The sequence below is a fragment of the Marmota monax genome, unplaced genomic scaffold (assembly GCF_021218885.2).
Source record: "Marmota monax isolate L192 unplaced genomic scaffold, Marmota_monax_Labrador192_F-V1.1 WCK01_AAM20220418_F8-fsc00148, whole genome shotgun sequence".
Taxonomy (NCBI): domain Eukaryota; kingdom Metazoa; phylum Chordata; class Mammalia; order Rodentia; family Sciuridae; genus Marmota; species Marmota monax.
Genome location: NW_026693034.1, coordinates 843,180 through 866,777, shown reverse-complemented (window position 1 = coordinate 866,777; position 23,598 = coordinate 843,180). Strand labels below are relative to the sequence as shown.

At 41.5% G+C, this 23,598-nt stretch overlaps 1 protein-coding gene across 1 annotated transcript; it reads right to left on the bottom strand.

Moving 5' to 3' along the window:
• On the bottom strand, positions 1–22,846 carry Kpna7 (karyopherin subunit alpha 7). Its single transcript, XM_058582460.1, has 10 exons — positions 22,781–22,846; positions 20,396–20,524; positions 12,615–12,697; positions 11,939–12,207; positions 10,422–10,504; positions 8,304–8,567; positions 7,005–7,238; positions 5,006–5,188; positions 1,908–2,054; positions 1–30 (listed from the first exon to the last, which is right to left on the bottom strand). Exons 1-10 carry the CDS (start codon positions 22,844–22,846, stop codon positions 1–3), a joined length of 1,488 nt encoding a protein of 495 aa, XP_058438443.1.
• Between the last annotated feature and the right edge of the window lie 752 nt (positions 22,847–23,598).

Genomic DNA, 23,598 nt, shown 5'->3' with positions numbered 1-23,598 from the left:
TCATGGGCTGAAAGCCTTGTTCCCAGTATGCTGGTTTGAGGTGGTGGAACCTTTAAGAGATGGGCCCAGTGCAAGGTGGTCAGGTCACTAGAGGCCTCACCCTAGGAAGGAATTAATGTTCTCAAGGGACCCCAGTTAGTTTTCACAAAAGAAAGTTGCTATGAAAAGAAGCAAGACTGGTCCCTGAATCCCTTTTGCCTCAAGTCTTGCCATGTGACTGGCCCACCATCATGTACTCCCACCATGATGCCATCCACCATGTTCTGATGTAGTCAAGGAGACCCTCACCAGAGGCCATACAGATGAGACTGCCCAATCCAGGGCATTCAGACTCCAAAATGATCAGCTAAATAAACCTCGTTTCTTTGTGAGAACCCAGCTTTAGGTATTTTGTTATAGCAACACAAAACAGTACCTAATATAAATGCAAGTCAAAACCATAAGATACTACTTCATACCCATTATGATGGTTATGAGAAAAAAAAGGTCAAGGCTGAAGCTCAGTAGTAAAGTGCTCACCTGGCATGTGTGAGGCACTGGGTTTAATCCTCAGCACCACATAAAAGTAAAATAAAGGTATTGTGTCCACCCACAACTAAAAATAATACGTATAAAAAATCAGACAATAACAAGTGTTGGCAAAGATGTAGAGAAGTTTGAAAACCTGTATAATGTTGGTAAGACTATAAAATGGGACATCCATTGTGGAAAACAGTACGGTAGTTCTTTAAAAGTTAAAGATAGACCTGCCATGTGATCTAGCAATTCTACTTCTGGGTATCTATTCAAAAGAATTTGAAGCAGAAGATACTGGGGAATGAAATTGACCAAATTATGTTGTGTGCATGTTTCAATATGTAAAAACAAATCCCACTAGTATATGTAATTATAACGCACCAATAAAACAGAATTTTCTTAAAAGCCCACCTTGAAAAAATAGAATTGGAAGCAGGGACTCTAATCAATATTTGCTCACTCATGTTGATAGCAGCATGGGTCATGGAAGTTAAATGGCATAAGCAACTCAAAGGGTCCATTAATGGAAGACTTATAACAAAGCATGGGGTATACATTCAATGGAATATTATTCTGCCTTGAAAAAAGAATGAAATTCTGACACAGACTGTTAGATGAATGAAACTTGAAGACATCCTGAGAAGCAGAAATAAGTCAGTGCAAAAGAACAAATACTTTATGGTTCTACATAAATGATGCCCCAAGAGTAGTCAAATCTACAGACAAAGTAGAATGGCAACTACCAAGAGCTGGAAATAGGAGACCATGGAGTTAGTGTTGCCTGGGTATGGAGTTTCAGTATGGGAAGATTAAAATGTTCTGAAGGTGGATGGGTTAAGATGGATGGTTGTACATAACATGAGTGTACATAACACCACTAAGCTACACTGGTATTACAGGGGTATACTTCATATTATAAACATTCTACCATAAAACCTTTTAAAAACATCTAATATCTGATCATTACTCTCTGCAGTTGCCGAAAATTTAGAAGCCTTTTGTTGAATGCCTCACCCAACATTGTGTTCCAGAAAGAGACAAAATGGCTTTTCAGAAGTTAGACCCGACTTCACTGTTTGCATTCTTCAGTAGAAAGTCTCTTTAGTACCTACCTCATGTTCTCCCTCTCCACCCCTCCCCAATGCAGGCAAATGGTTTTAAGCCAGAGGCATCAGGACAAGCCCCTCTGGTATTAGACCAGCTTCCTGACACTCCAAGGCCAACTAGACAGCAAAGGTAAGCAGTCACCAAGCTAAGTTCAGAGGAGGGTCAGGAGGGAAGCCCATCTGCCTGGTCACCTGACTCATAGCAGCGTTACCAGCAGGGTGGTCACTAGCAGACGCAGGCTGCCAGCATGGACGGGCACTTCTTTCCTCTTGGAAGTCACTTACCTCACCAAAGTGTTTCTCGATGAGGTTCTGAGCAGCCTGGCTGATCTGATGGTTCTCGTGCAGTTGTAAAGCCTCGATCCTGTCGATCCCACCCAGCTCTTCTATCAGAATGCACAGGTTTTCCTTCTCACATATTCTCTCTGCTTTCTGGAGGCCACACAAAAGATAATGAGACCCTGAGAAGTGTCCTAGGGAGGTAGAACCTTGCCAGCCCTTATGGGAGTGTCCCTCGAGGGAATAAAACCAAAAGCTCCTGGTCCAGCATGAGCAAAGTTTCATGTTCCCCAGATTGATTAGAAAGGGCATGATCTAGCCAGGCAAGGTAGCTCACACCTGTAATCCCAGCAGCTGGAGAGGCTGAGGCAGGAAGATCACAAGTTCAAAGCCAGCCTCAGCAAGTGAGGTGCTAAGCAACTCAGACCCCATCTCAAAATAAAATACAAAGTCGGGCTGGAGATATGGCTCAATGGTCAAGTGCCCCTGAGTTCAATTCCCCGAACCTGCCCCCCCCCCCAAAAAAAAAAAAAGAAATGGCATGATCTTACAAATCATAAATATCTGAAATGGTAAGTATACCATATCATATATTGGTATATAATATCATAAATACATATATAAATGTATGTTTATATAAAACATTTACATAAAATCTATGCATTTCTTTGCCAAAATACAATATTTCTAGACTATCAATTCATAAGGGATGGTGGGTTTTTTTTTTTTGGCTGAATATATTACTGTCCATAAATACAACATTATCACTGTTTAGTAGATATTCCCTTCTAATTAATAGACATTGTTTTCAATACAATTTGAAAGAATGTTCTAGAAATGCTATGTAAATGCAAGCATTTTGCTCTGATTTCCTTAGAAAGCTTTAAGAGATCAATCAAGAGACCCTTAGTCACAGAAGCCCCATTGTTGTCTACGTTGAGCGTAGACAACATGAGTGAATTTAATCCAACACAAGTCATTGGTTTATTCATCCAAGGTTATTCATTCCTTCAAATGTTTATCTATCTTATGGGTGAGGCTCACAAAGCTAGAAATACAGAGATGATTTAGAGAAGGTCTTTCTATAACTCACTGTTGGGGGCAGCCAGTAAATAATTGTTACAGAGTAAAAATTACAATGTCATAAACAATCAGGGTTGAGTGATAGAAAATGCATAGGGCAGGCTTCTAAGGGATCACAGATCCTGAATGAATGGCCCTTTGTCAGAGGTATCTTTTCTTTGGGGATAATAGCATTCCTAAAAGAAGGGATAGTAAGGATAATGTTTTGAAGGCAAATGCCACATATGAGAAAAGAGTCGTTCAGCCAGATATCATATTTGGGGAACACAGAGAGAGATAAAGCCTAAAGGTTGTAAGCAGTGACCAAAAAAAAAAAAAAAATGTTGTATGGATCAAATCAAACATAATGCAAGTCACATCGTTCATCCAATGAGAGTTTGAGCTGCGTGTCTGAACCTTCGTATCAAGAAAATGTGTTTTCATAAACTTTTCATGTCCAACTTTGTCTACTGGCTGCTGAGTCTCCACCCTTTATCTGTATGATTTGCTCACCGTCAGGATGTAATTAGGCTAGGTTTCAAATCTGGCCTCCACTGAAGTCTGTTCATTTTAAGATGGTTACATGAAAAGAAGGCTCAAAGTAGATTTTTAAAAGGAATTTCCTGGTGTTACTTTGAAGCTCTTCTAATGGCTTAGCCATTTATAAAAGGAGCTTAATCAAATGAATATAGCCAGCCTCCAAGATGGCCCCAAATGATCCCCGACTCCTGGTATTTATGCCCTGTGTAGTTTCCCATTGGATTGAATAGGGCTGTCTTGTGTAAGCAACAGGGTGCTGTTGAAATGGCATATGACCTCCAAGGGTAGGTCATAAAAGACATTGGGACTCCCAGCTTGCTTTAATTTGGCTTGCTTCATAGATGGCCAGCTGCCATGATGTAAAGATGCTCAGGCAGCCCTATGGAGAGGTAAGTGACTCACCAGCCAGGTGAGTGAGCCAACTTGGAAACTGATTCCAAGTGGAAGCCTTCAGATGATATCAGCCCAGGCTGACATCTTGACTGAACCTCATGCAAAACCCTGAGCCAGAACCATCCTACTAAGCTGGCCCCAGATTCTTAACTCCAGAAAGTTTTGTGAGATACTCCATGTTGGATTTAAGCTACAACAGGAATGATGTGTTATGCAGCAATATAGACCTAACACAAATAACATATAAACACTGGTTTAATTTTGCTTTATTATTTCAGAACTAAGACTTTTCTAGAATTCTAGTTCCATCCTTGGTAGTCCCTTTCCCTAAGGACATAGCTAAATGGGACAGGAACTTCAGGGTAGCCCCACAAGATTGACCACTGATAAATTGCTGCCTCTTCCAGGATATCCTATGTTTTAATCTTTCTAAACACTGAGTAGAATTGTCTAGCACTTCTAAAATACAATTAACTAATTATTCTAAAATAAAGAACTTGTGACTTTGATCCTGTTTCAAACCTTCCACTAGTTTCCTGGCCTCACTCAGAATAAGTCAACATCTTCACAGACCCTACACGACCCAGCCCCTGCCTGCCTTCAGCCTGATCTCCTACGATTTTCCATCCATTTGTTCTGGCCACACCTCCTTCTTGCTACTCCTTTTGCCCAAGACATCCACATCTGGGCAAAGGATCTTTCGATTTTTACTCAAATGCATTCCTTCTCCTGACCACAGCCCATATGACAGCTACGTCCATTCCCGACCCTGAGCAATTAGTGACTATCCCTGATCTGATAGACTTTATCTAGAACTCCCTCCCTGGTGTGTCTGTCCCCCACCTCACTAACATATAAACTCTACCAGAACAAGGACTTGGCACTGGCATATTCTGAGTATTCCCAATGGTGCCTGGCACAAAGTCATTCATTTGAGAAAATGAAGGCAGTCATCCTTCATTGAGCTGCTTGGTTTTGTGTTGTCCACAGGACATGTGGTTAGGGAGGGTGGAGAGGAAAGAGCATCCTACTTGAGTTTGAAGCACCAAATTCAATGTTTTAAAATTAGAGACTTCTGTTTACAAACCAACCTGTTCAGGAGAGCTCACCTGCAGAATGTAAGCGATGACATCGAGAATGATGTTAACCATCCTCACGTCCGGGACGCTGAGCAGATTCAACAGTGGCCCCATGACTCCAGAGTGGACAAGCCGAAATATCTGATCCACCGTGGCCCCCGAGACAAAGTTAGCTACTGTCCACAAGGCCTCTCTCTGAACTCTAAACTCTCCCTGCAGAGACAGAACATTGACCTTCTCTACTTATCCCAAAGAACCAAAATACAGCGATGCCGACTTGGTTCACTTTCTGGGTGGGATGGCGACAGTCAGGACTTTATGTGCAATTTAGTAGAATGCCCTGGCTACCTGCCTCTGGTTCTGGATCAGAAGATGGCATCTAAGAAACCATGAAAAAGGAAACCGTTCCAATGGGTCCTTGGGGGTAGTTTCTCAGGTCAAGTAGACTCATTTCCATACATCAGGCTACAAGGAAACTAGAACTAACATAATCCAGGTAATCTACATAGATTAGGAATTGTGCTTGGAATTGTAGATGATAGTGGCCTTTTTCTGTGGTTTTTTTTTTTTTTTTTTTTGGTACTAGGGACTGAACCCAGGGGTACTTAACCACTAAACCCCAACTCAAGCCTTTTTTATCTTGAGACAGGGTCTTTGCTGGGGCTGGCTTGTGATCCTCTTGCCTCAGCCACCTGACCCTCTGGAATCAAAGGCATGCTGCACTGCACCCAGCTCTATGTTTTTATTCTTCCTGACCAAGTAAAACTTTGGACACATTCTATACTAGGTCACACAAAATTGATCTATGGGACTGAATCAGCCCAGAGGCAGAGAGAAAGACCACTGAAATATTACTCAATGAATCTCTTTTTTTAAGCAGGTGGGTGTACCAGGGACTGATCTCAGGGATACTGGACCACTGAGCCACATCCCCAGCCCTATTTTGTATTTAATTTAGAGACAGGATCTCACGGAGTTGCTTAGCGCCTCACTGTGGCTGAGGCTGGCTTTGAGCTTGCAATCCTCCTGCCTCAGCCTCCCTAGCCGCTGGGATTACAGGTGTGTTTCACCCTGCCCAGCTCCATGAATCTTTTACATTTCTAAAAAGCACTTTGCCCAGAAATAGGGACCTAATTTATCATGGATCCTAGGGAGAAGGACTTGCTCTCGTTTTTCTTTTTTTTTTGGCTGAGGCAAACTAGCCTCAGCATTGAGCAAAAACAAAAATAATGTATGGTGCCAAATGAATTATATTTATGAGTACTGCCTGATTCATAACTGGATTTTTAAAATTAAAACAGGCACAGATTCAGGTATGATGCAGAACAGGTAGTGCTCAAATGATTGGAACATGCCATGACCTAGACGGCACACCTGCCTACCTTTTCCTACTTGACATGCACCTGGGAACCCACCATCCAATGTCAGAACAGAGAAGTTTGTCTTCCTCATGCAATGACTCCTGCCTCCCCACCCCTAATCGGTGCTAACCACTCCTGACTATAGATAGTTTAAATGTGGCAAAATGAAACACTGATAATAATTGTTCCAGGGAAGTAGGAATCAGGAGGTGGAAGGAAGCCTTATTATATTTCTACTTTTGTATTTCCATTTTCCATTTAGATCACCTCTTTCATCAACTTTATTTGTATACTGAAAAGCTACCTTTTTTTTTTTTCCCAGTGTATGACATCACCATAGCCTGATAAGATTTTCCTCTTAAAACAAAGCAAAATCTCCTCCCTCTCGGCAGGCATATTCTTTGACCATGCCATTAGAGATAAGCCATTATTTACTAGCTCAAGATTTTTATGGATGTGTGAGCTGTGGGGTAACCTTTTCATGGAACAATGTTTAGTCTTCCAGATATTTGATAGGCTCTTCACAATGGAAGTCCCCTTCCTTTTTCTAGACAGATTCATAGCTTTGTTGTGATCTCAATTTCCTTTTCAGCCTGCATCTACATCCCTGAAAGAATCAGGGCCATAGGAAATACTCTCTTGCTGTAGACTTTGAATGTGCCACTTACGTCCTTTAGTATGTCCACCAATGGCAGCAGCATGTTGAAAGCAATCAGCTGCTGGATGTGCTGGTGAGGCCCAGCGGCCACATTGCTCAGGGTCCAGGCTGCTTCCTTCTGGATGGAGATACTAGAGTGCTTCAGGAGTGGGGCCAGCACAGTTAGCAAGCCGGCATTGATGGCCAGCTGGGTCTGGTGATCTGTTCCCGTGACAACATTCCCCATCGTGCGGAGAGAGGGGATCTGGAAGAAAAAAGTTAGAAGTCTAACCGGTATTGCAAATCTATCACAGTAGAAAGTGACAGTCACACCCGGTTCTGTGCCCTCCCAAACATCAGTCATGCTATGGAGTGAGCTCTCTGAAAGCTCATGAACCAGAATTAAATCCAAAATTCTTATTAATTCCATACATCCATGGCTGTTCTTACACAGTTTCAAGGTACTGGCCAGTTTCCTGAAAGTTCTGGCTTAAGTAGGATAGAGGTCAAGGGATACCTTTATCAGGAAATGCTGTGGCTCCTTCCACTTTCAACTGGGGAAAGCACTAAACTGATTATAGCATTGATCATGTCATAACTTCCACTGCATTTGTATTTGGCCCTATTGTCAAGCTTCTGTTATATATTTAAGTGGAACAAATGAGATTATGGTGGCATTTCTTGGTGTACTCATGCACCCGCTTCATGATAATTGTAAAGGTCAATGATTGGACTCAAGGCAGCAACTCTCCTAGAGAGACTGACTGTGAACTTCTCTGGAATTCTCTGCACTGTAGTGGCAGTCCCCAGGAAAGCCCATCCGGAGTTCTAGAGTTTTCCTAGCCTATTAGGCTACATATCTGTTACTCATGTGAGAGGCCAAAGCAGGACTGTTGGCCAATCACAGCCTTGCCAGGACAGCTCCAGTTGAGTCCCAGAACTTTTATAAGAAGTGCTTCTTTTCTTATTCTCTTTACTCTGTGTCCCCAGCTCTATTCCCAAACCAATCTTAACATCTGAGAAACACTACCACGCTCAGAACATGATCACTAAGGCTGCACAATCTATAATATTAGGTATAAAAATCAAGAGGGGCAGAGTAGAGGTGAGCAACCACTATGATTTTAGATCAAAATAGACCCAAATCTTTGGTTAGAGGATGGCAAAGACCAGGGAAATGCAGATGACATTCTTTGTTCCAAGCAAAGGATTAGAGCTGACTGTGGAGAGACCAGGGATGGGGGAACAGAACCTTGCAAAATGAATCTGGTTCTCAAATCCTAATCCCAAGACCCTTACAGAGACGGGTGGGACCCAGAAAGACGTTTACCAAGATACTGAGTTCCGATCTGGTCATGAGGTCCACTAGCCTGGGCAGGACCCCTGTGTGGACCACTTGCCCAATGCGCTCATTGCAGCCATCAGTGAGGTAGGACAGAGCCCAGCAGGTGTCTGAGAGAACCTCATTGTCCTGATGCTGCAGCAGTTGGGAGAGGATAGGCAGCATTTGCTTCACCGCTTCACTGCAAGGATATGGGTTCTTGTTCCGGCACAGGTTGGACAAGGTCCATGCGATATTCCGCAGAAATGTGATCTATAATGAGGAGAGCGTCCAGCATCAGGTGCAAAGGAGAGAAAATGCAAATCACAGTGTGCCCTTCCCATCTTTGATCAATATTATTGATCAGCATGAACCAAAGCTTTTGAGCTTCAAATAGAAACTTGTTCTAGGCAGTGGTGTATATTGGAGACAAAAAGAACCAGCTTTTTATTTCATATTTGAATGTTAGATGGAGGTTTCTTGTTTTAAAAAAAAAAAAGTTGTAGTATTCTTTACCCACTCTAGGGGCAATGGATGATCTAATTTGTTTTTCATTGGTTAAAAAAAAAAAAAATCAAACATAAATCACTTGGTCTTTTTGCCCATCTAAAGCTCTACTGGCCTGTCAATCATATTTCTGATCTTTTATTTGAAATCAGTCTTCCCCACCCTACCTCTGAGTCCTATCACTTTCTGCTTTTAAAAATCCAGCCTCTATCATCATCTGTCTTTGATGAATTGCTCCCTCCGGGGTAGAAACGTGTGCCGGGGCCTTCAACACCCTGCTCCTCAATCCTGCCGTTGGCTCTTCTCCAGCCCCTGACCCATAGTATGAGGAGGGCTGGGACCAAGTCCTGGGGGTTCCAACATTTAGGAGTCAGGCAGAGCCCAGCAAGAGAATGGGGAAGAAATAGCTCACTTGACAATAGAAAACCAGGTTGTGTCACAGTGCCAAGAACAACTTTTAAAAAGGAAATGGCTGGCAAACTGTAAAGAGCCGCCTAGTAAACCATTTTTAGCCTTGCAGGACATATGTCTCTAACTGTGACAACTCAAAACTGCCCTTATCTTACAACCATGGCCACAGAAGATATGGAAACCAACAGCATGGGACTGTAAAATTCTACAAAACAAGCACCAGCCAGGTTCAGTTTGGTAACTGGTGTTGCCTAGCTGGACCCCCAACTGGATGTCCCATATGCGTATGATCATCTAGAATGACACATCCATGAACCTGCCTTTGCTGTCACGGTCCCCTCTGACTAACCTCTGCTGTATGTCTATAATGAAAGTTCTGATTCCTTTTTCTCTCCTTCTTCCTTTCTCTAGGAGGACAGTCATCCAAACAACCTATCCAGAAGCCCGGAGCACCCCTGCTTCCCTCCGTCTTCCATGTCCAGTGTCACTGCAACCCTGTCCATCTGCCTCACCAGCTTCCTCTGCTACAATCCCACCCTAGGCAGCCAGGAGGGTCTTTCTGAAAGATCAGACCACCTTCCTTCTTGCTTTGACATCCTCATCCTGGTGGCTTCCCTTTGCCACCAGGATGACCGTCCAATTCCTTTGCCCTACCCACCATCTTACATTTCTCTCTCCTTGAAAACTCCCTAGGTCATGGCCACCTTTTTCCAAGTTCAAATACATCCTGTGTTCTCCCGCCTTGAGGGTTTTGTACTGGTTCCCTTTGCTTCTTTGCATTTTTGTTGGAGGCAAGTTGAGAACCCAATTCCCAAATCCAGGAGTTTTCTGTTGTTACCATGTTGATCAACTTTGACTCTGAGCTAAAACCTAGACCCTATCACCCATGTACAGAACTGGAGCATCATCACATCTTTTGGTGGTCCTTTTGTGGGACCTCTTAGTCATCAATGTTTTCAGGATGATGAGCTTTGAAAAAATTTTAATGGACCTCTGTTAATACCCCCAAAAGAAAGATCAGTGCTACTGGTCCCTAAGGACAACTTTGGGTCAGTCTTTTACCAAAATGATCCTCTGTCCTAGACCCCTACTATCATAAAGGACTAGGGAGCAGCCACATGATATGGCATTACTTAGGAACTACTTCCCCAATTTCCCAACCCTGGGAATTGGTCACCTAGCTAGGTCTTCTCCTTTGAAGACACTCACTGGTATGGCTGACGAAACCAGGGCTAACAGATGTGGAATGGCATTGCTCGCAATCACGACATCTCTGAATTCTGAGCCATCACCTACAAATAGATCAGAAGATGACATTCAAAGAGAGAACAAAGTGGGTGATATGCTTTTAAAAAGTTTATGCAAAGACGAGACACAAAAACACATTCTTGGGGGTTTGGCAAGTAGGTAGTATAGTAATGGACTAGATCTGAGGTCACCAAGGTATCCGCTGGGTGGACATTCGTGATATGACAAGCAGGCACCACACAGTACCGCTTGCTAAAAGAGGAGGCTGTGGACACAAAGGAGAGAGCCAACCTGGTCCAGGCGGCACACTGTAAGTGCTGGCAGCCTTTCATAGTGCTATTCTCAGGAAGATTGAAGCTAATGCAGACCCTGAAGATACAGGTACCGGGGGCAGAAACTTACAAATGCAATTCAGAACAAAATCTGGGAATCGATAAGAGGCTGGCCATCAGCCATCTGCATCTCTGAATAGTGTCCCTAGGAGTCTTACCATTGAGGCAAGGCAAAAGTCACATTATACCACCCAGGCTGGCCTATACTTGACAAGACCCAGAAAAATGAGAAACACATCTGAAATAGATGCATCATTTCTGCAAGCATTTGTTAAAGCAGTTACTTTATATTCTGTTTGCTAATTCCAATATCTGAAGTCCTTGGAGATCTAATCATACTTGTGTTTCTGCTGACTCCGTCATGGTGGGTTGCTCCTTCTCCAAACTTGAAATTGCTAATATTTGGCTGATCTTAATTTGTCAAAATCCTGAGGCACCCAATTGAGGTCCCCCCATAACCAGAGAGCATGTCAATTTACTTCAGCCAGGAATCTGGGGGCTTCCAGCCCTACAGCACTAACTCTCTACCCTGTGCTTTCTCAGACATGCAACCATAGTCACAGGTCCCCAATCTACACAGTTTTAGGACTGCATTTTTTGGGAAGAGGTTTTACCCCAAGCTAAGGAGACTTTTTCTACCTTAGTGCTTTCACTGGAGGAAGAGTTCTTTCAAGGTCCTGGATCATGCAAGCATCCAACAGAAACCCCAGGACTGCATGGGCCAAAGACTCGGCTTTAGTTCCTGAAGCTATTAAGATTTGAGGCTGGGCTGGGGTTATGGCTCAGTGGTACAGTGCTTGCCTAGCATGGGTGAGCAATTCCCAGTCCTGCATATAAATAAATTAATTAAATAAAGGTCCATCAACCACTATTAAAAAAAAAAAAAGTAAGATTTGAAGCTGTGTGATCCTGGTATTGGCAAAGGTCCCGGCAGCCTGTCACATTAGCATGCACTTCGTCATCTAGTTTCAGTGTCAATGTTTGGTCTCTGAACTTGATTCTGAACTTTGAAAGAGCATATGGTACCTTTCCCAGAACTTTTAGGTTTTCATACTGGGAAGGATTCCAGAACATGGAGAGCACCGTACTACCAAAGAGCTCACGTCCCACACCACGTGTCTTAGCCCACTAAGAACAGAGCCTCACCGGCAATATTCCCGAGCGCCCACACAGCTTGCTCACACACGGTCATATGGGGAGAAGACAGGAGCTCAATCAAGGGCAGGACGGCACCCCCTTCCACCACGGCTCGGGTCTGATCCGAAGTCCCAGAAGCAATGTTGGTGAGAGCCCAGGCTGCCTCAAACTGCAGGAAGGGATGGAGTGACCACTTCAGGAACTCCACCAGCCTCGGGATGAGTCCTGCTGCAACAAATGATTTCAGGGGAGGGTTCCGTTCCCGGGACAGCATTTTCCTATGAAAGGAAAGAGAGGGGAGTACATGGAGGGAGACCTTCAGGACCTCCTTCTCGATGTTCTTGGCATTTCTAACATCACAGAAAACAAACAGCAGGACCCCACAGCCACTTAACTCAGCCTATAGCACTGTGCAGCCACCAGGCAATATTCTCTTTGCATATTATCTGTGAGCTAAAGGTCCTGTAGAGGCTACAGTAAATTAAGCAATTCATCTCTGATAACATATTGCATCTTTTCTGTTGCCCTCTAAACAGTATAGCATAGAACCTTAGTCTTGCTTTTAGAAGGACTAGCCTTCTCCTGTGTTTTATGAGCATTTTCTCAAAGCCAAGAATCCAAAGGGGTCATTAGAGCTCATTTCAGGCTAAAAACCTGCAAATAGCAAAAATCTGCTTGGTGATACCTGGCTGCCTGTGTGGCCTGGAAACATACAACTGGATCAGAACTATTCACACCTTTGATTATTTCATCCAGAGTGAGGTCGACCTGCAAAAGAGAGACACAGTCAGGCCAGAGTCTTTGCCAAAAGAGAATAAATATCACCTAGTCTACTCATCTATCCTGGTTTCAGCAGGATGCCCCTTTGTGCATGCAGGTCTATAGTAGGGAAGGGGGTAAAACTTTTTTGGTGCATAGGTTATAAGTCATAGTGGATACTCTCTATGCTTAAGGGAGGAATAATTCACTTGGATCTTCCGAACCCTTTTACTCTGTGCATTAAGAACATAATAGTGGATATCAGAAAAACAAATAGCAAGTGAGGACCTTCAAATTAACCCTCTTCTGTAAAGGCAATGAGAAAACTGACAATCTCAAAGCAAGTAGAAAAAAAGGAAATAATAAAGACTAAAAACAGAGATTGAGAAAATAGAGAAAAGTCAATGAAAGTCAAAGTTGGTTCTTGAAAAGATCAACAAAACTACATTTAGCTAGACTTACCAAGAGAGAAAAGAGAACCAAGTCATTGAAAATCAGAAATTAAAGTGAGGGAATTACTCCTGAACTTATAGAAATTAACAAAAGAGAAATAGGAGCAATGACAACAAATTAAATAGTTTAGATGAAGTAGACAGATTCCTAAAAATGCATAACCACCAAAAGTGATAAGAAATAGAAAATCTGAATAGAGCTATAACAACTAAAAAGATTGAATTAGGAACTATAAAACATCCCTCAAAGAGACGTCTAGGCCTATATAGCTTAATGGTGAATTTCCCAAACATCAGAAATAACACAATCTGGCCAGGCACGGTGGCACATGCCTATAATCCCAGTGGCTTGGGAGGCTGAGGCAGGAGGATCATGAGTTCAAAGCCAGCCTCAGCAAAAGTGAGGAGCTAAGCAACTCAGTGAGACCCTGTCTCTAAATAAAATACAAAATAGGGCTGGAGATGTGGCTCAGTGGTTGGATGCTCCTGAGTTCAATCCCCATACCCTCCTCCCCCCAAAAAGAAATACAAACTTTTACAAATTCTTCCCCTGCTCCCCACCCCCCGCAAAAAAAAAAAAAAGAAAAATAGAAGAATGGGAACTTTCTAAGTCATTATTTGAGGCCAGCATTACCTTGGTAACTGCATTAGTACATTTTCTGTGGCTACAACAAAATACCTGAGGCTGGGTAACTTACAAAGTAAAGAAGTTTATTTGCCATATGCTTCTGGTGGCTAGAAGGTCAACATCCCATGGTATTGGTATCCCAGTCAGGGCCCCTTGACTGCATCACAACATGACACAGTAATGGAAAGAGAAAAAATGGCATGCAAAAAGGTCAAGCTCATGTACTAGCTTTACTTTATAACTATCTACTGTTGTGAGAACCATGATCTTGCAAAAACTACCTTAATCCCTTCAGAGGGTGAGGCCCCCAGTGACCTAATTACTTTGCATGAGGCGCTACCTCTGAATCATTCTACCACCTCAACACTACCACACAGGAAAGAACAAGTTTCCAGTTCATAAACCTTTGAGAGTGGGAAACACTCTCAAATCATATTTAAACCCTAACAATACCAAAACAACCAAAGCCATGATGAGAAAAGAAAGAGACATACCAATATCCCGTATCACTACAGATGCAAAAAATCCTCAACAATTGTGTGCATTTATTCCCAAATGCCACTACTACATGGCATTCAGATCTTTGGAATTAATATTGAAATGTTTTGAAAATGAACAAAAACTTTTACAGCTACTGAGTTTCCTATAAGGTAGTAGTAGTTGGTAAACTGCACTGTGTTCGTGATAATGTGAAATAGAAGACCAATTGCTGGTTTTTCATATGCTGTCTTGAAGTGCAGAATTCTACTACACATGTCACTGTTTAATGCATCTGGTATATTTCTGAAGAGGCTTTCAGGGTAGCCTGGGCAAACATGCCCAGTTTATAAGTTGATGGTAACATAGTACATAAATCCAAGGAAATAAGATCTGTAAGAATCTAGGACCAGCTTAGGCTTACATGATGGGTACTAGGTTAGGAAAAGAAAATTTCCAATCATTCAGTCATAGTCTGTTTAAGCAGACTTACATGTAAACCAGGATCACCTCTATACAAGTTTATTATAGGTTGCTTTAATACCTTATATGAAATAAGAGAAAAATATATGGTTGTATGTACCCTCTTGTTTTATGCAAGCCAGTTTTTACCTTGTGAGTGTGTTTCTTTGTGCTGGCTCAGTATTGTGTATTGAGAAAGGAAGTGATTTTTTGCATCCATGATATTACAGAGTTCCTCAAAGTCCACCCTCGTGATAGTCTGGGGACATAAGACAGCCAGATATCTTGTGGGCAGCCTCTGAATCAGTATTTTGGAACCAAGAGGGTTTCACTTTCTTTTCCAGACCCTAGGATGCTAAACTATTTAAGAAAATAATTTATTCCAAGCAGCTAAAGCATGTGTTAGTTTAAAGGTGTCTGCTTATTTGGTTGAGCAACTTAACTGGTAAAATGTTATTCTAAAAAAAGGAAATATAAAATGGACAACTATGTAAATACCTATGGTCTGCAGAAACTGCTTCTCTAGCAATTAATACCAAAGTAATGGAATTTTTTTTTAAAGCAGGTCTGCAGTAAAAGATAGTATTGTCTTTTTAGTCCTCCTGCTCTCAACTCTCATCATTTGTTAATATTTTGCCTTTAAATATGTGAGTCTTAGTGTAAATAACCCCAAATGATAACTATTTCTAGAATAGCAAATGTATTAAATTCTTGCAACTTAGAGAATTTACCTATAGTTGTTAACATTAATTGCAAGAAATGGCTCTATACTACTTGAGAAGTAAACACATTTTATGTATTTTTTTTAATTTATTTTTTAGTTTTAGGTGGACACAATATCTTTATTTTTTTTATTTTTATGTGGTGCTGAGGATCGAACCCAGTGCCCCGCGCATGCCAGGCAAGTGCGCTACCACTTGAGCCCCATCTCCAGCCCAAGAAGTAAACACATTTTAAAAAATGGAGTTTTGATATAGAGTAGAACCAAAACACTCAGTAACATTCATACACAAAATTGAGTGAATAAAGTTGCAGATCAACTTAAAAATCAATTTGTAAGCAAAGTGACTTTTGGGAGTAGTTATTGTTTTATATTTCAATAGTATCAAGTTTAGAAATTAGTTGTAAGACACTGCCTTTCTATGTTATATTTTCCCCAGGGATTGAACTCAGGGACATTTAACCACTGAGCCACATCCCTAGTCCTATTTTGTATTTTATTTGGAGACAGTGTCTCACTGAGTTGCTTAGCACCTTGCTGTTGCTGAGGCTGGCTTTGAACTCACGATCCTTCTGCCTCGGCCTCCGGAGCTGCTGGAATTACAGGCATGTGTCACCGCACTATGCTCCCATGTATTTTTAAATAACTGGTAATCTACACTTGAATAAAAAAGATTCCTTGGTATAAAAAAGTCCTCAACAAAATACTAGAAAACCAAATGTATCAACATATGAAACATTCATCATGAGATTTAACCCAGGAATGCAAATGATTCGACATATAAAAACCAATGTAGGCCAGGCACGGTGGCACATGCCTGTAATTCCAGCAGCTTGGGAGGCTGAGGTAGGAGGATCATAAGTTCGAAGCCAGCCTCAGCATCAGAGATGTGCTAAGCAACTCATTGAGACCCTGTCTCTAAATAAAATACACAATAAGGCTGCAGATGTGGCTCAGTGGTTGAATGCCCCCAAATTCAATCCCCAGCACCAAAAAAAAAAAAAAAAACCCACAAAACCCAAAAACAATGTAATACCCTCTATTAAAATAAAAGGGGAAACACAAATCTTTTCAATAAGTTCAGAAAAAGCATTGGACAAAATGCAGTGCCCTTCCATGATAAAAACATTCAACAAACTAGGAATCTCCTCATACTGATAATAGCACCTATAAAAATCACACAACTTAGAATCATACTCAATGGTGAAAGCCTAAAAATTTCTCCCCCTATAATCAGGACTAAGACAGGATATCTGTTCTGCTCCTTGTACTCAACATAGTATTAGACGTTCTAGATAGCTATTTAGTCAAGAAAAAGAAATAAGGTACATCAAGATAAGAAAGGAAGATATAAAACTATTTCTACTTGCAAATGACTTGATCTTAGGTACAGAAAATCCTAAGTAATTTGCAACAAGAAAAATCCTAAACTAATAAACAAGTTCAGTTTCATCGCAGGATCAATAAGTAGAAATCAATTTATTTTGGGGCTGGGGATATAGATCAGTTGGTAGAATGCTTGCCTTGCATGCACAAGGCCATAGGTTCTAACCCTAGCACCAAAAAAAAAAAAAAAAAAAATCAATTATATTTCTACGTAGACACTAGCAATGAATAATCCAAAAATAAAAATAAAACAATTTACAATAGAATAAAATATTTAGGAATAAAAGGTACAAGACTCATATGCTGAAAACTATAAAAAAAATTAAACAGCATCTAAATAAATGGAAAGACTTGACATTGTTAAGATGGCAATTTTCCTCAAATTGTTTTATAGATCCAATGAAATTACCATCAAAATCTTAATTGTCTTTATTGAAGACATTGACTAACTGATTCTAAAACTCATAGGGAAATATAAAGGACACAAAATAGTCAAAATAATCTTGTAAAAGAAAGCTCACGGTTCCCATTTTCAAAACTTACTACAAAGCTGCAGCAATCCAGTCTCTGTTGTACTGACATAAAGATAACCATATTAGGTTTTTGACAAGGGTGCTGAAATATTCAACGGGTAGAGAATAGTCTTTTCAAGAAAAATGGCACTGGGACAGCTGGATACCACACACAAAAGAAAGAAGCTGAACCTTTAGTCGTATGGTTTACAAACATTAATTTGAAATGGATCAAAGATTTAAACATAAGAGCTAAAACTAGAAAACTTTAGAAGAAAAAACCATAGGCAAAAAAAATAAAAAAAACCCTATGTGATTAGATAATGGGTCTAGTACCCAAATTAGAGAAAGAACTCCAACTCAATAAAAAATATAAATTACTTGACCTTAAAAAAAAATGGCTGTAGGATTTGTTTTTTTTTTTTTTTTTTTTTTTTTTTTTTTTTTATATTTATTTTTTAGTTCTCGGCGGACACAACATCTTTGTATGTGGTGCTGAGGATCGAACCCGGGCCACACGCATGCCAGGCGAGCGCGCTACCGCTTGAGCCACATCCCCAGCCCCGGCTGTAGGATTTGAATAGACATTTTTCTAAAGAAAAACACAGCCAACAATCATAGGTAAAGATGCTCATTACCATTAGTCAATAGGAAAACATATCAAAATTACAAGATATCCCTTTGTACCCACTAGAGAGTTATTTAAAAAAAAAAAAAACCCCAAATATTATTAAGAATGTGAAAACGTACAACTGTGTGGCCACTTTGGGAAATAGTTCAGCATATTACTTTCCTATTACTGCTGCAAAAATTATCACAGCCCCAATGGCTTAGAGGGAACTTGGTCTCTTACTGTTCAGAAGGTCATTTTCACTGGGCTAAAAGTTCAGATATCAGAAAGGCTGATTCCTCCTGGAGGCTCACAGGGAGAATCCATTTCCCTGCCTTTTTCAACCTGTAGTGGGCTCACTTGATTCCTTGCCTGCAGCCTCTCCCTCCATCTTTTTTTTTTAATATAAATAAAATAAAGGTATTGTACCTACTTTTATGTGGCACTAAGGATAGAACCCAGAGCCTCACACATGCTAGGCAAGCACTCCCCCACTCAGCTACAACCCAGCCCATCTCCCTCCATCTTCAAAGCACATCTCCTCTCTTTCTCTGACTTCTCCTTTGTCCTTATAAGAACCATGTGATTATGGTAGGCCCACCCAGATAGTCCAGGAAAATCTCATTAAGATCCTTAACTTAAATTGCAAAGTCCCTTTTGTTTTAAGGTAACATTCACAGGTTCTAGGGCTTAGAAGACAAGAGATTAGGGGACCATTATTCAGCCTACCACAAAGAGTTAAGCGTAGAATTAGCATATAACCCAGCAATGCTTCTCCTCAGTATGCTCCCAAAGGAACTGAAAACACTTGCCCAAGCAAAAACGTGTGCACACATGTTAATGGCAGCATTAATCTTAACAGGCCAAAAAGTGGAAACAACCCAAATGTCCACCATTAATGAATGGATGAACAAAATGTGCTCTCTCCATACGATGGAATAGTGTTCAGTCAGAAAGAAATGAACCAGATATGTGCTACAACATGGAGGAACCTTGAAAACTATGCCGAGTGGAAGAAGCTAAGCACCCAAGGTCACATACTGAAGGACTCCATTCATATGAAAGTCCAGAAGGTAAACTCACGGAGACAGAGTGGTCTTGTATTTGCCAGGGGCTGTGAAGAATGAGATATAGGAACTGATTGCTTAATGGGCATGGGGTTTATTTTTCAGGGGGAGTAGAGGGGAATGAACCCAGGGATGCTTTACCACTGGGCTACATCCCCAGTCCTTTTTATTTTGAGACAGGATCTAAGTTGTTGAGGTTGCCCTTGAACTTGAAGTTCTCCTGCCTTGGCCTCCCAGGCGGTAGGGATTACAGGTATGTACCACCACGCCTGGTTGGGCATGGGGTTTCTATTTGAGGTGATAAATGTTTTAGTGCTGATGGTTGTGTAACCTTGTGAACACTGGAAGTCACTTATTTTACACTTTAAAGGGGTGAATTTGGGGATATGTAAATTAGATCAGAATTTTTTTTAAAAAATAAATATGCGAATATAGGATAAATAGGGAAACAATTTTTTTTTTCATTGTTTCACACCTTCCTCAGTTGGGAAGAACCCCAAGGACTACTCTAGACTAATGAAGTTAACTGGATATGTATGGTTCTTGTCCCTATGGTAATTCAGAGAGTGATCATATCCATTACCACGGATGAAAGCGGACGCGTTACTGAATCCACTTGACAAAATTGAAACAATCTCTGCCCTCAAAGAGCCCTAAGCAGCTGGAATCCCAGACACTGGGGAGACTGAGGCAGGAGGATTGCATGTTCAAAGACAGCCTCAGCAATTTAGCGAGGCCTTAAGCAACTTGGTAAGGCTCCGTCTCAAAATAAAAAATAAAAGGGGTTAAGGATGTGACTGGGTGGTTAAGTACCCCTGGGTTCCCTGGTACAAAAAAAAAAAAAAAAAAAACAGGTGGGACTGTAACTCAGTGGTAGGATACCCTGGGTTCACTCTCAATATGTATGTATGAATGTATGAATAAATAAAAACACATACAATGTTATCAAAATTCAAAATTCACAAAATAGGGCTGGCCTTAAAGTCAACCCAGGATTTATATACAGTGGAGTTGGGGAGGATGAAGGCTGAAAGATAGTGTTCAAGTCTTAGGAAAGATGTCATGTCCAGGGACTAGATGCCTCTACTTAGAAGTAACCTCCATGAACCCTCATTTCCTAATCCACCAGACTTAGTGCAGCAAGTGAGTTTCCAGTTTGCAGTGGCAATTACTCCCATCAGACATGGATCCCACAGACTCACCACCATACGTAAAGACCCTTAGCATTCTGAGGAAGGCACTTTGGCTGGAACCATGATTTCTTCACTCCTTCCTTGAAAGGCCCTAAATCAGTCTAGAAACCCTGAATCTATTCAACATGCCCAGGCCAGAGAAACTTGCTTCAGGATGTATTTTGCACACGTCTGCTCTCAATGCCACATTCTGACGTACCCTTTTGGCTATTTTTTCAGAAGCAGGATCAGCAGACACGTGATTGATATTCCTTCTCTTTAAGACCTGCTCATCTTTCCTGGCCTTCCGAAGCTCCACGCTGACAATGATCCTCTGTTGTCGCCTCATCTAGGGAAGATAAGAAACAGTTGCAACAATCAGAGTCAGAGAGCACAGGATGCTTTGTCGTTTAGCTTTTGGAGCAGGTGGCAAGGCCTATGAGTTCATTTTTTACAGTTGCAATAGCCTGGAAGAATCAAGGTCACAGAACCAGTAAATCATCTCAGCCCTCCTCTGCTTTCTCCCAACCTTGTACCTCTAGGAAAAAAAATTCAATCTTCTGCCCCAAATTATAGGAAGGTCATGTTCATCCTTGACAGGCAGAATTCTCAGCCATAAAGACATGAGCAGAGCAATCCACTACCCAAGTCTGAGCATATCCTCATGAATGTTGATTAGTTTGGAAGACTATAAAGTCCTGATGGGCCTAGACCTTCCAGTAGTGGCCAGATTAGTGGGGCTGGGGACTCTGGTGGGCCACCCAGAACTAGATGCACCATCTCAGAGGTTTTACTTAAAGACATTGAAGGAAATTTAAAAAGAATTTTTAATTAGATTGGATAGAGAGAAAATAATGGGGGAGGAGTAGGGGGGTTAGGAAGGGCAGCAGAATAGACATTATGATTGATTTATGTATATAGGTGATTATGACTAGTGTGACTCAATTGCAATCTGCACAATTAGAAAAATGAGAAATTATACCCCAATGATACAAATGTATGAATTGCCAAGATCATTGTAATGTCATGTGTAGATAATAATAATAAAAAAGAATTTTTAAAGGCTTTTTTCCTTAAATACGTCAACAATACACAAAAGTATTATGAATCCTGGAGAATGACCTAAACTTTCTGGATAAATGAGTTTATTTTATCTATTTATTTTTATGTGGTGCCGAGGATTGAACCCAGTGCCTCATGCATGCTAGGCAAGCGCTCTGCCACTGAGCCACAGCCACAGCCCTGGATAAATGAGTTTAAAGACTAAAATAGTGGTCTGAGGTTGTGGCTCAGCAGTAGAACGCTCACCTCGCATGTGTGGGATCCTGGGTTCAATCCTCAGCACCATATAAAAATAAGTGAAATAAAGGCATTGTGTCCAACTAAAAAATAAATATTAAAAAAGGACTAAAATAGTAATTACAATCATTTATTGCCTAATGATGGGAATGCATTGAGAAATGGGTTGTCAAGACAATTCTGTCATTGTATAAACACCACAGAATGTACTCACACCAACTAAGATAGCTATGTCATCACCAAGCAATGCAAGCTCACAGCACCACCATCATCTATGAGGTTGCTAGGTGGTACAAGAATGCAGAAATTAGTTAAGATGTATTAGAGACTTCCAGTTCCTTAAACAAATCATTTAATTCTGGCTTGAAAACAAGGTCATTAGCTGTTAAAAGGCAAAGCAGCACACCTTTGAGGCCCTTGGAACCAATGGTACCGTGGTCCTGTCACCAAACGGGACCTGCTTGTAAACAGAGGGTTTTGTACCTTTGTCTTCTCTCTTCTCAGCTGCTGGCCTTTCCTACTGTTCCCCACAGAGAGGGTTCAGTTCCTTTGTTCTATCTGGTTTCCTTCAATCTGCAATGGTCCTAGAAGCCAGAGAGCCACGCTCGCTGGAACAGTTTACCCTAACCGTGATTTGGTCCTGGACATGTCATAACCAGGCTTCCACAACCAAGTGCTTCCTTCATCTTAAGCTGCCTTTCAGATTCCCAGTCTTATATGAGATGTCAGTCATGCTACACAGTAAGAAATATAGGAGTAGGAAAGTCATGAGACCAGAAAAGCTGAATGAGAATCCACACACGCAGACCCCTGCCCACAACCTAATGTCCACCCTGGAAACAAGCCCAATAAACTGGACTTTTCTGAAAGCATGCTACTGCCTTCATGCCAACATTTGAGATCCTTGGTAGACCTCCTGCTGCCACAGCCTGGCATCTATAGACCTGGCCCTTCAGAGGACTGAGCAGCCCTGTTTTCTAGATGAAGAAACTAGAACTCTGAAGTCACATAATTTAAAGGTCATATGGAAACCTTGTTTCCAAAAAACAAACAAAACAAACCCAAAGTTGTCTGGCTCCTAAATCCATATACTTTTGTCCTCTCTACCTTTAATATTTTATTTTGAAATTTTTAAACATGCAAAAAAATTGAAAGAATCATTCAGTGAACATCTGGACCCCTAAACAAGTATTTTGCTAGAACTGCCTTCTCTCCCCGCCTCTCCACCTGGTTCTTGATGCCTTTCAACCATGCGATTTTCACTCCACTGGTCCCTGACAGACTGAAGCAGTTGCTTCATACTCACAGATGCATCTTTGCCTCGATACTTAAATTTTCTCAGCCTCTCTTCTGGAACATCTGAGGTAGACATATTGACTGGGAGGAGGAAACCACCTGCAGGGAGGGAAATTACAAGATGTTCAGTGTCCCGTGTGGGGGTTATTGTGTTAAAGTCACCAAGTGTTCTGCTCTCCAAAGGATCAAGGGGATCAGAGAGCAGACTCCAAAAGTCGGCTTCCATAGAGTCATTGTGCCAACTCAAAAGGCCACGAGAACTGAGGTGACCATCCCTGAGAGTAATAAAGGAAGCCATTCAAAGGCAGGTTGGGGGGCTGGGGCCATAGCTCAGTGGCAGAGTGCTTGCCTAGCATGCATGAGGCACTGGGTTCGATCCTCAGCACTGCATAAGAACAAACAAAATAAAGGCATTCTGTCCAACTACCAAAAAAAAAAAAAAAAAAAAAGGCAGGTTGGTTTGAACTTGGCCATTGATTCAAGGAGTTCTAAGCAATTGGACCCAATAGGAAGATGCCCTCTCCTCGCTCACCCCACCCACCAGCACAGTGAGTCAGGATCCACTCCAGCATGACACGAAGACTTTGGTCAACTTCCTCTGCTTGGTTTAGGCCACCATCATGGTTCACCCACATTCTACCACTGCCACCTCCCTGCTTCTACCAATTCCTTTTTCCAGTCTCTTCGTACAGCAGACACGGGATCTTTTCAAGAAAACAATCTCATCGTGAAACTTCTCTGCTTAAAATTCTCGTGCCGTCTGCTCATTGAGCTTAGAAGAAAATTCAGACCGCATTCAATGCTCTGCATGAGCTGGCCCCAGCCGGC

Excerpts from the sequence above, each read along its gene's own strand:
- Kpna7 (XM_058582460.1), bottom strand. The coding sequence starts at position 22,846 with ATGTCTACCTCAGATGTTCCAGAAGAGAGGCTGAGAAAATTTAAGTAT. Across the intron at positions 8,568-10,421 it reads TGGTTTCGTCAGCCATACCA|ATCACATTTCTGCGGAATAT; the intron begins GTGAGTGTCTTC and ends TCCTCATTATAG. Across the intron at positions 2,055-5,005 it reads TCATCGCTTACATTCTGCAG|AAAGCAGAGAGAATATGTGA; the intron begins GTGAGCTCTCCT and ends TGTGGCCTCCAG.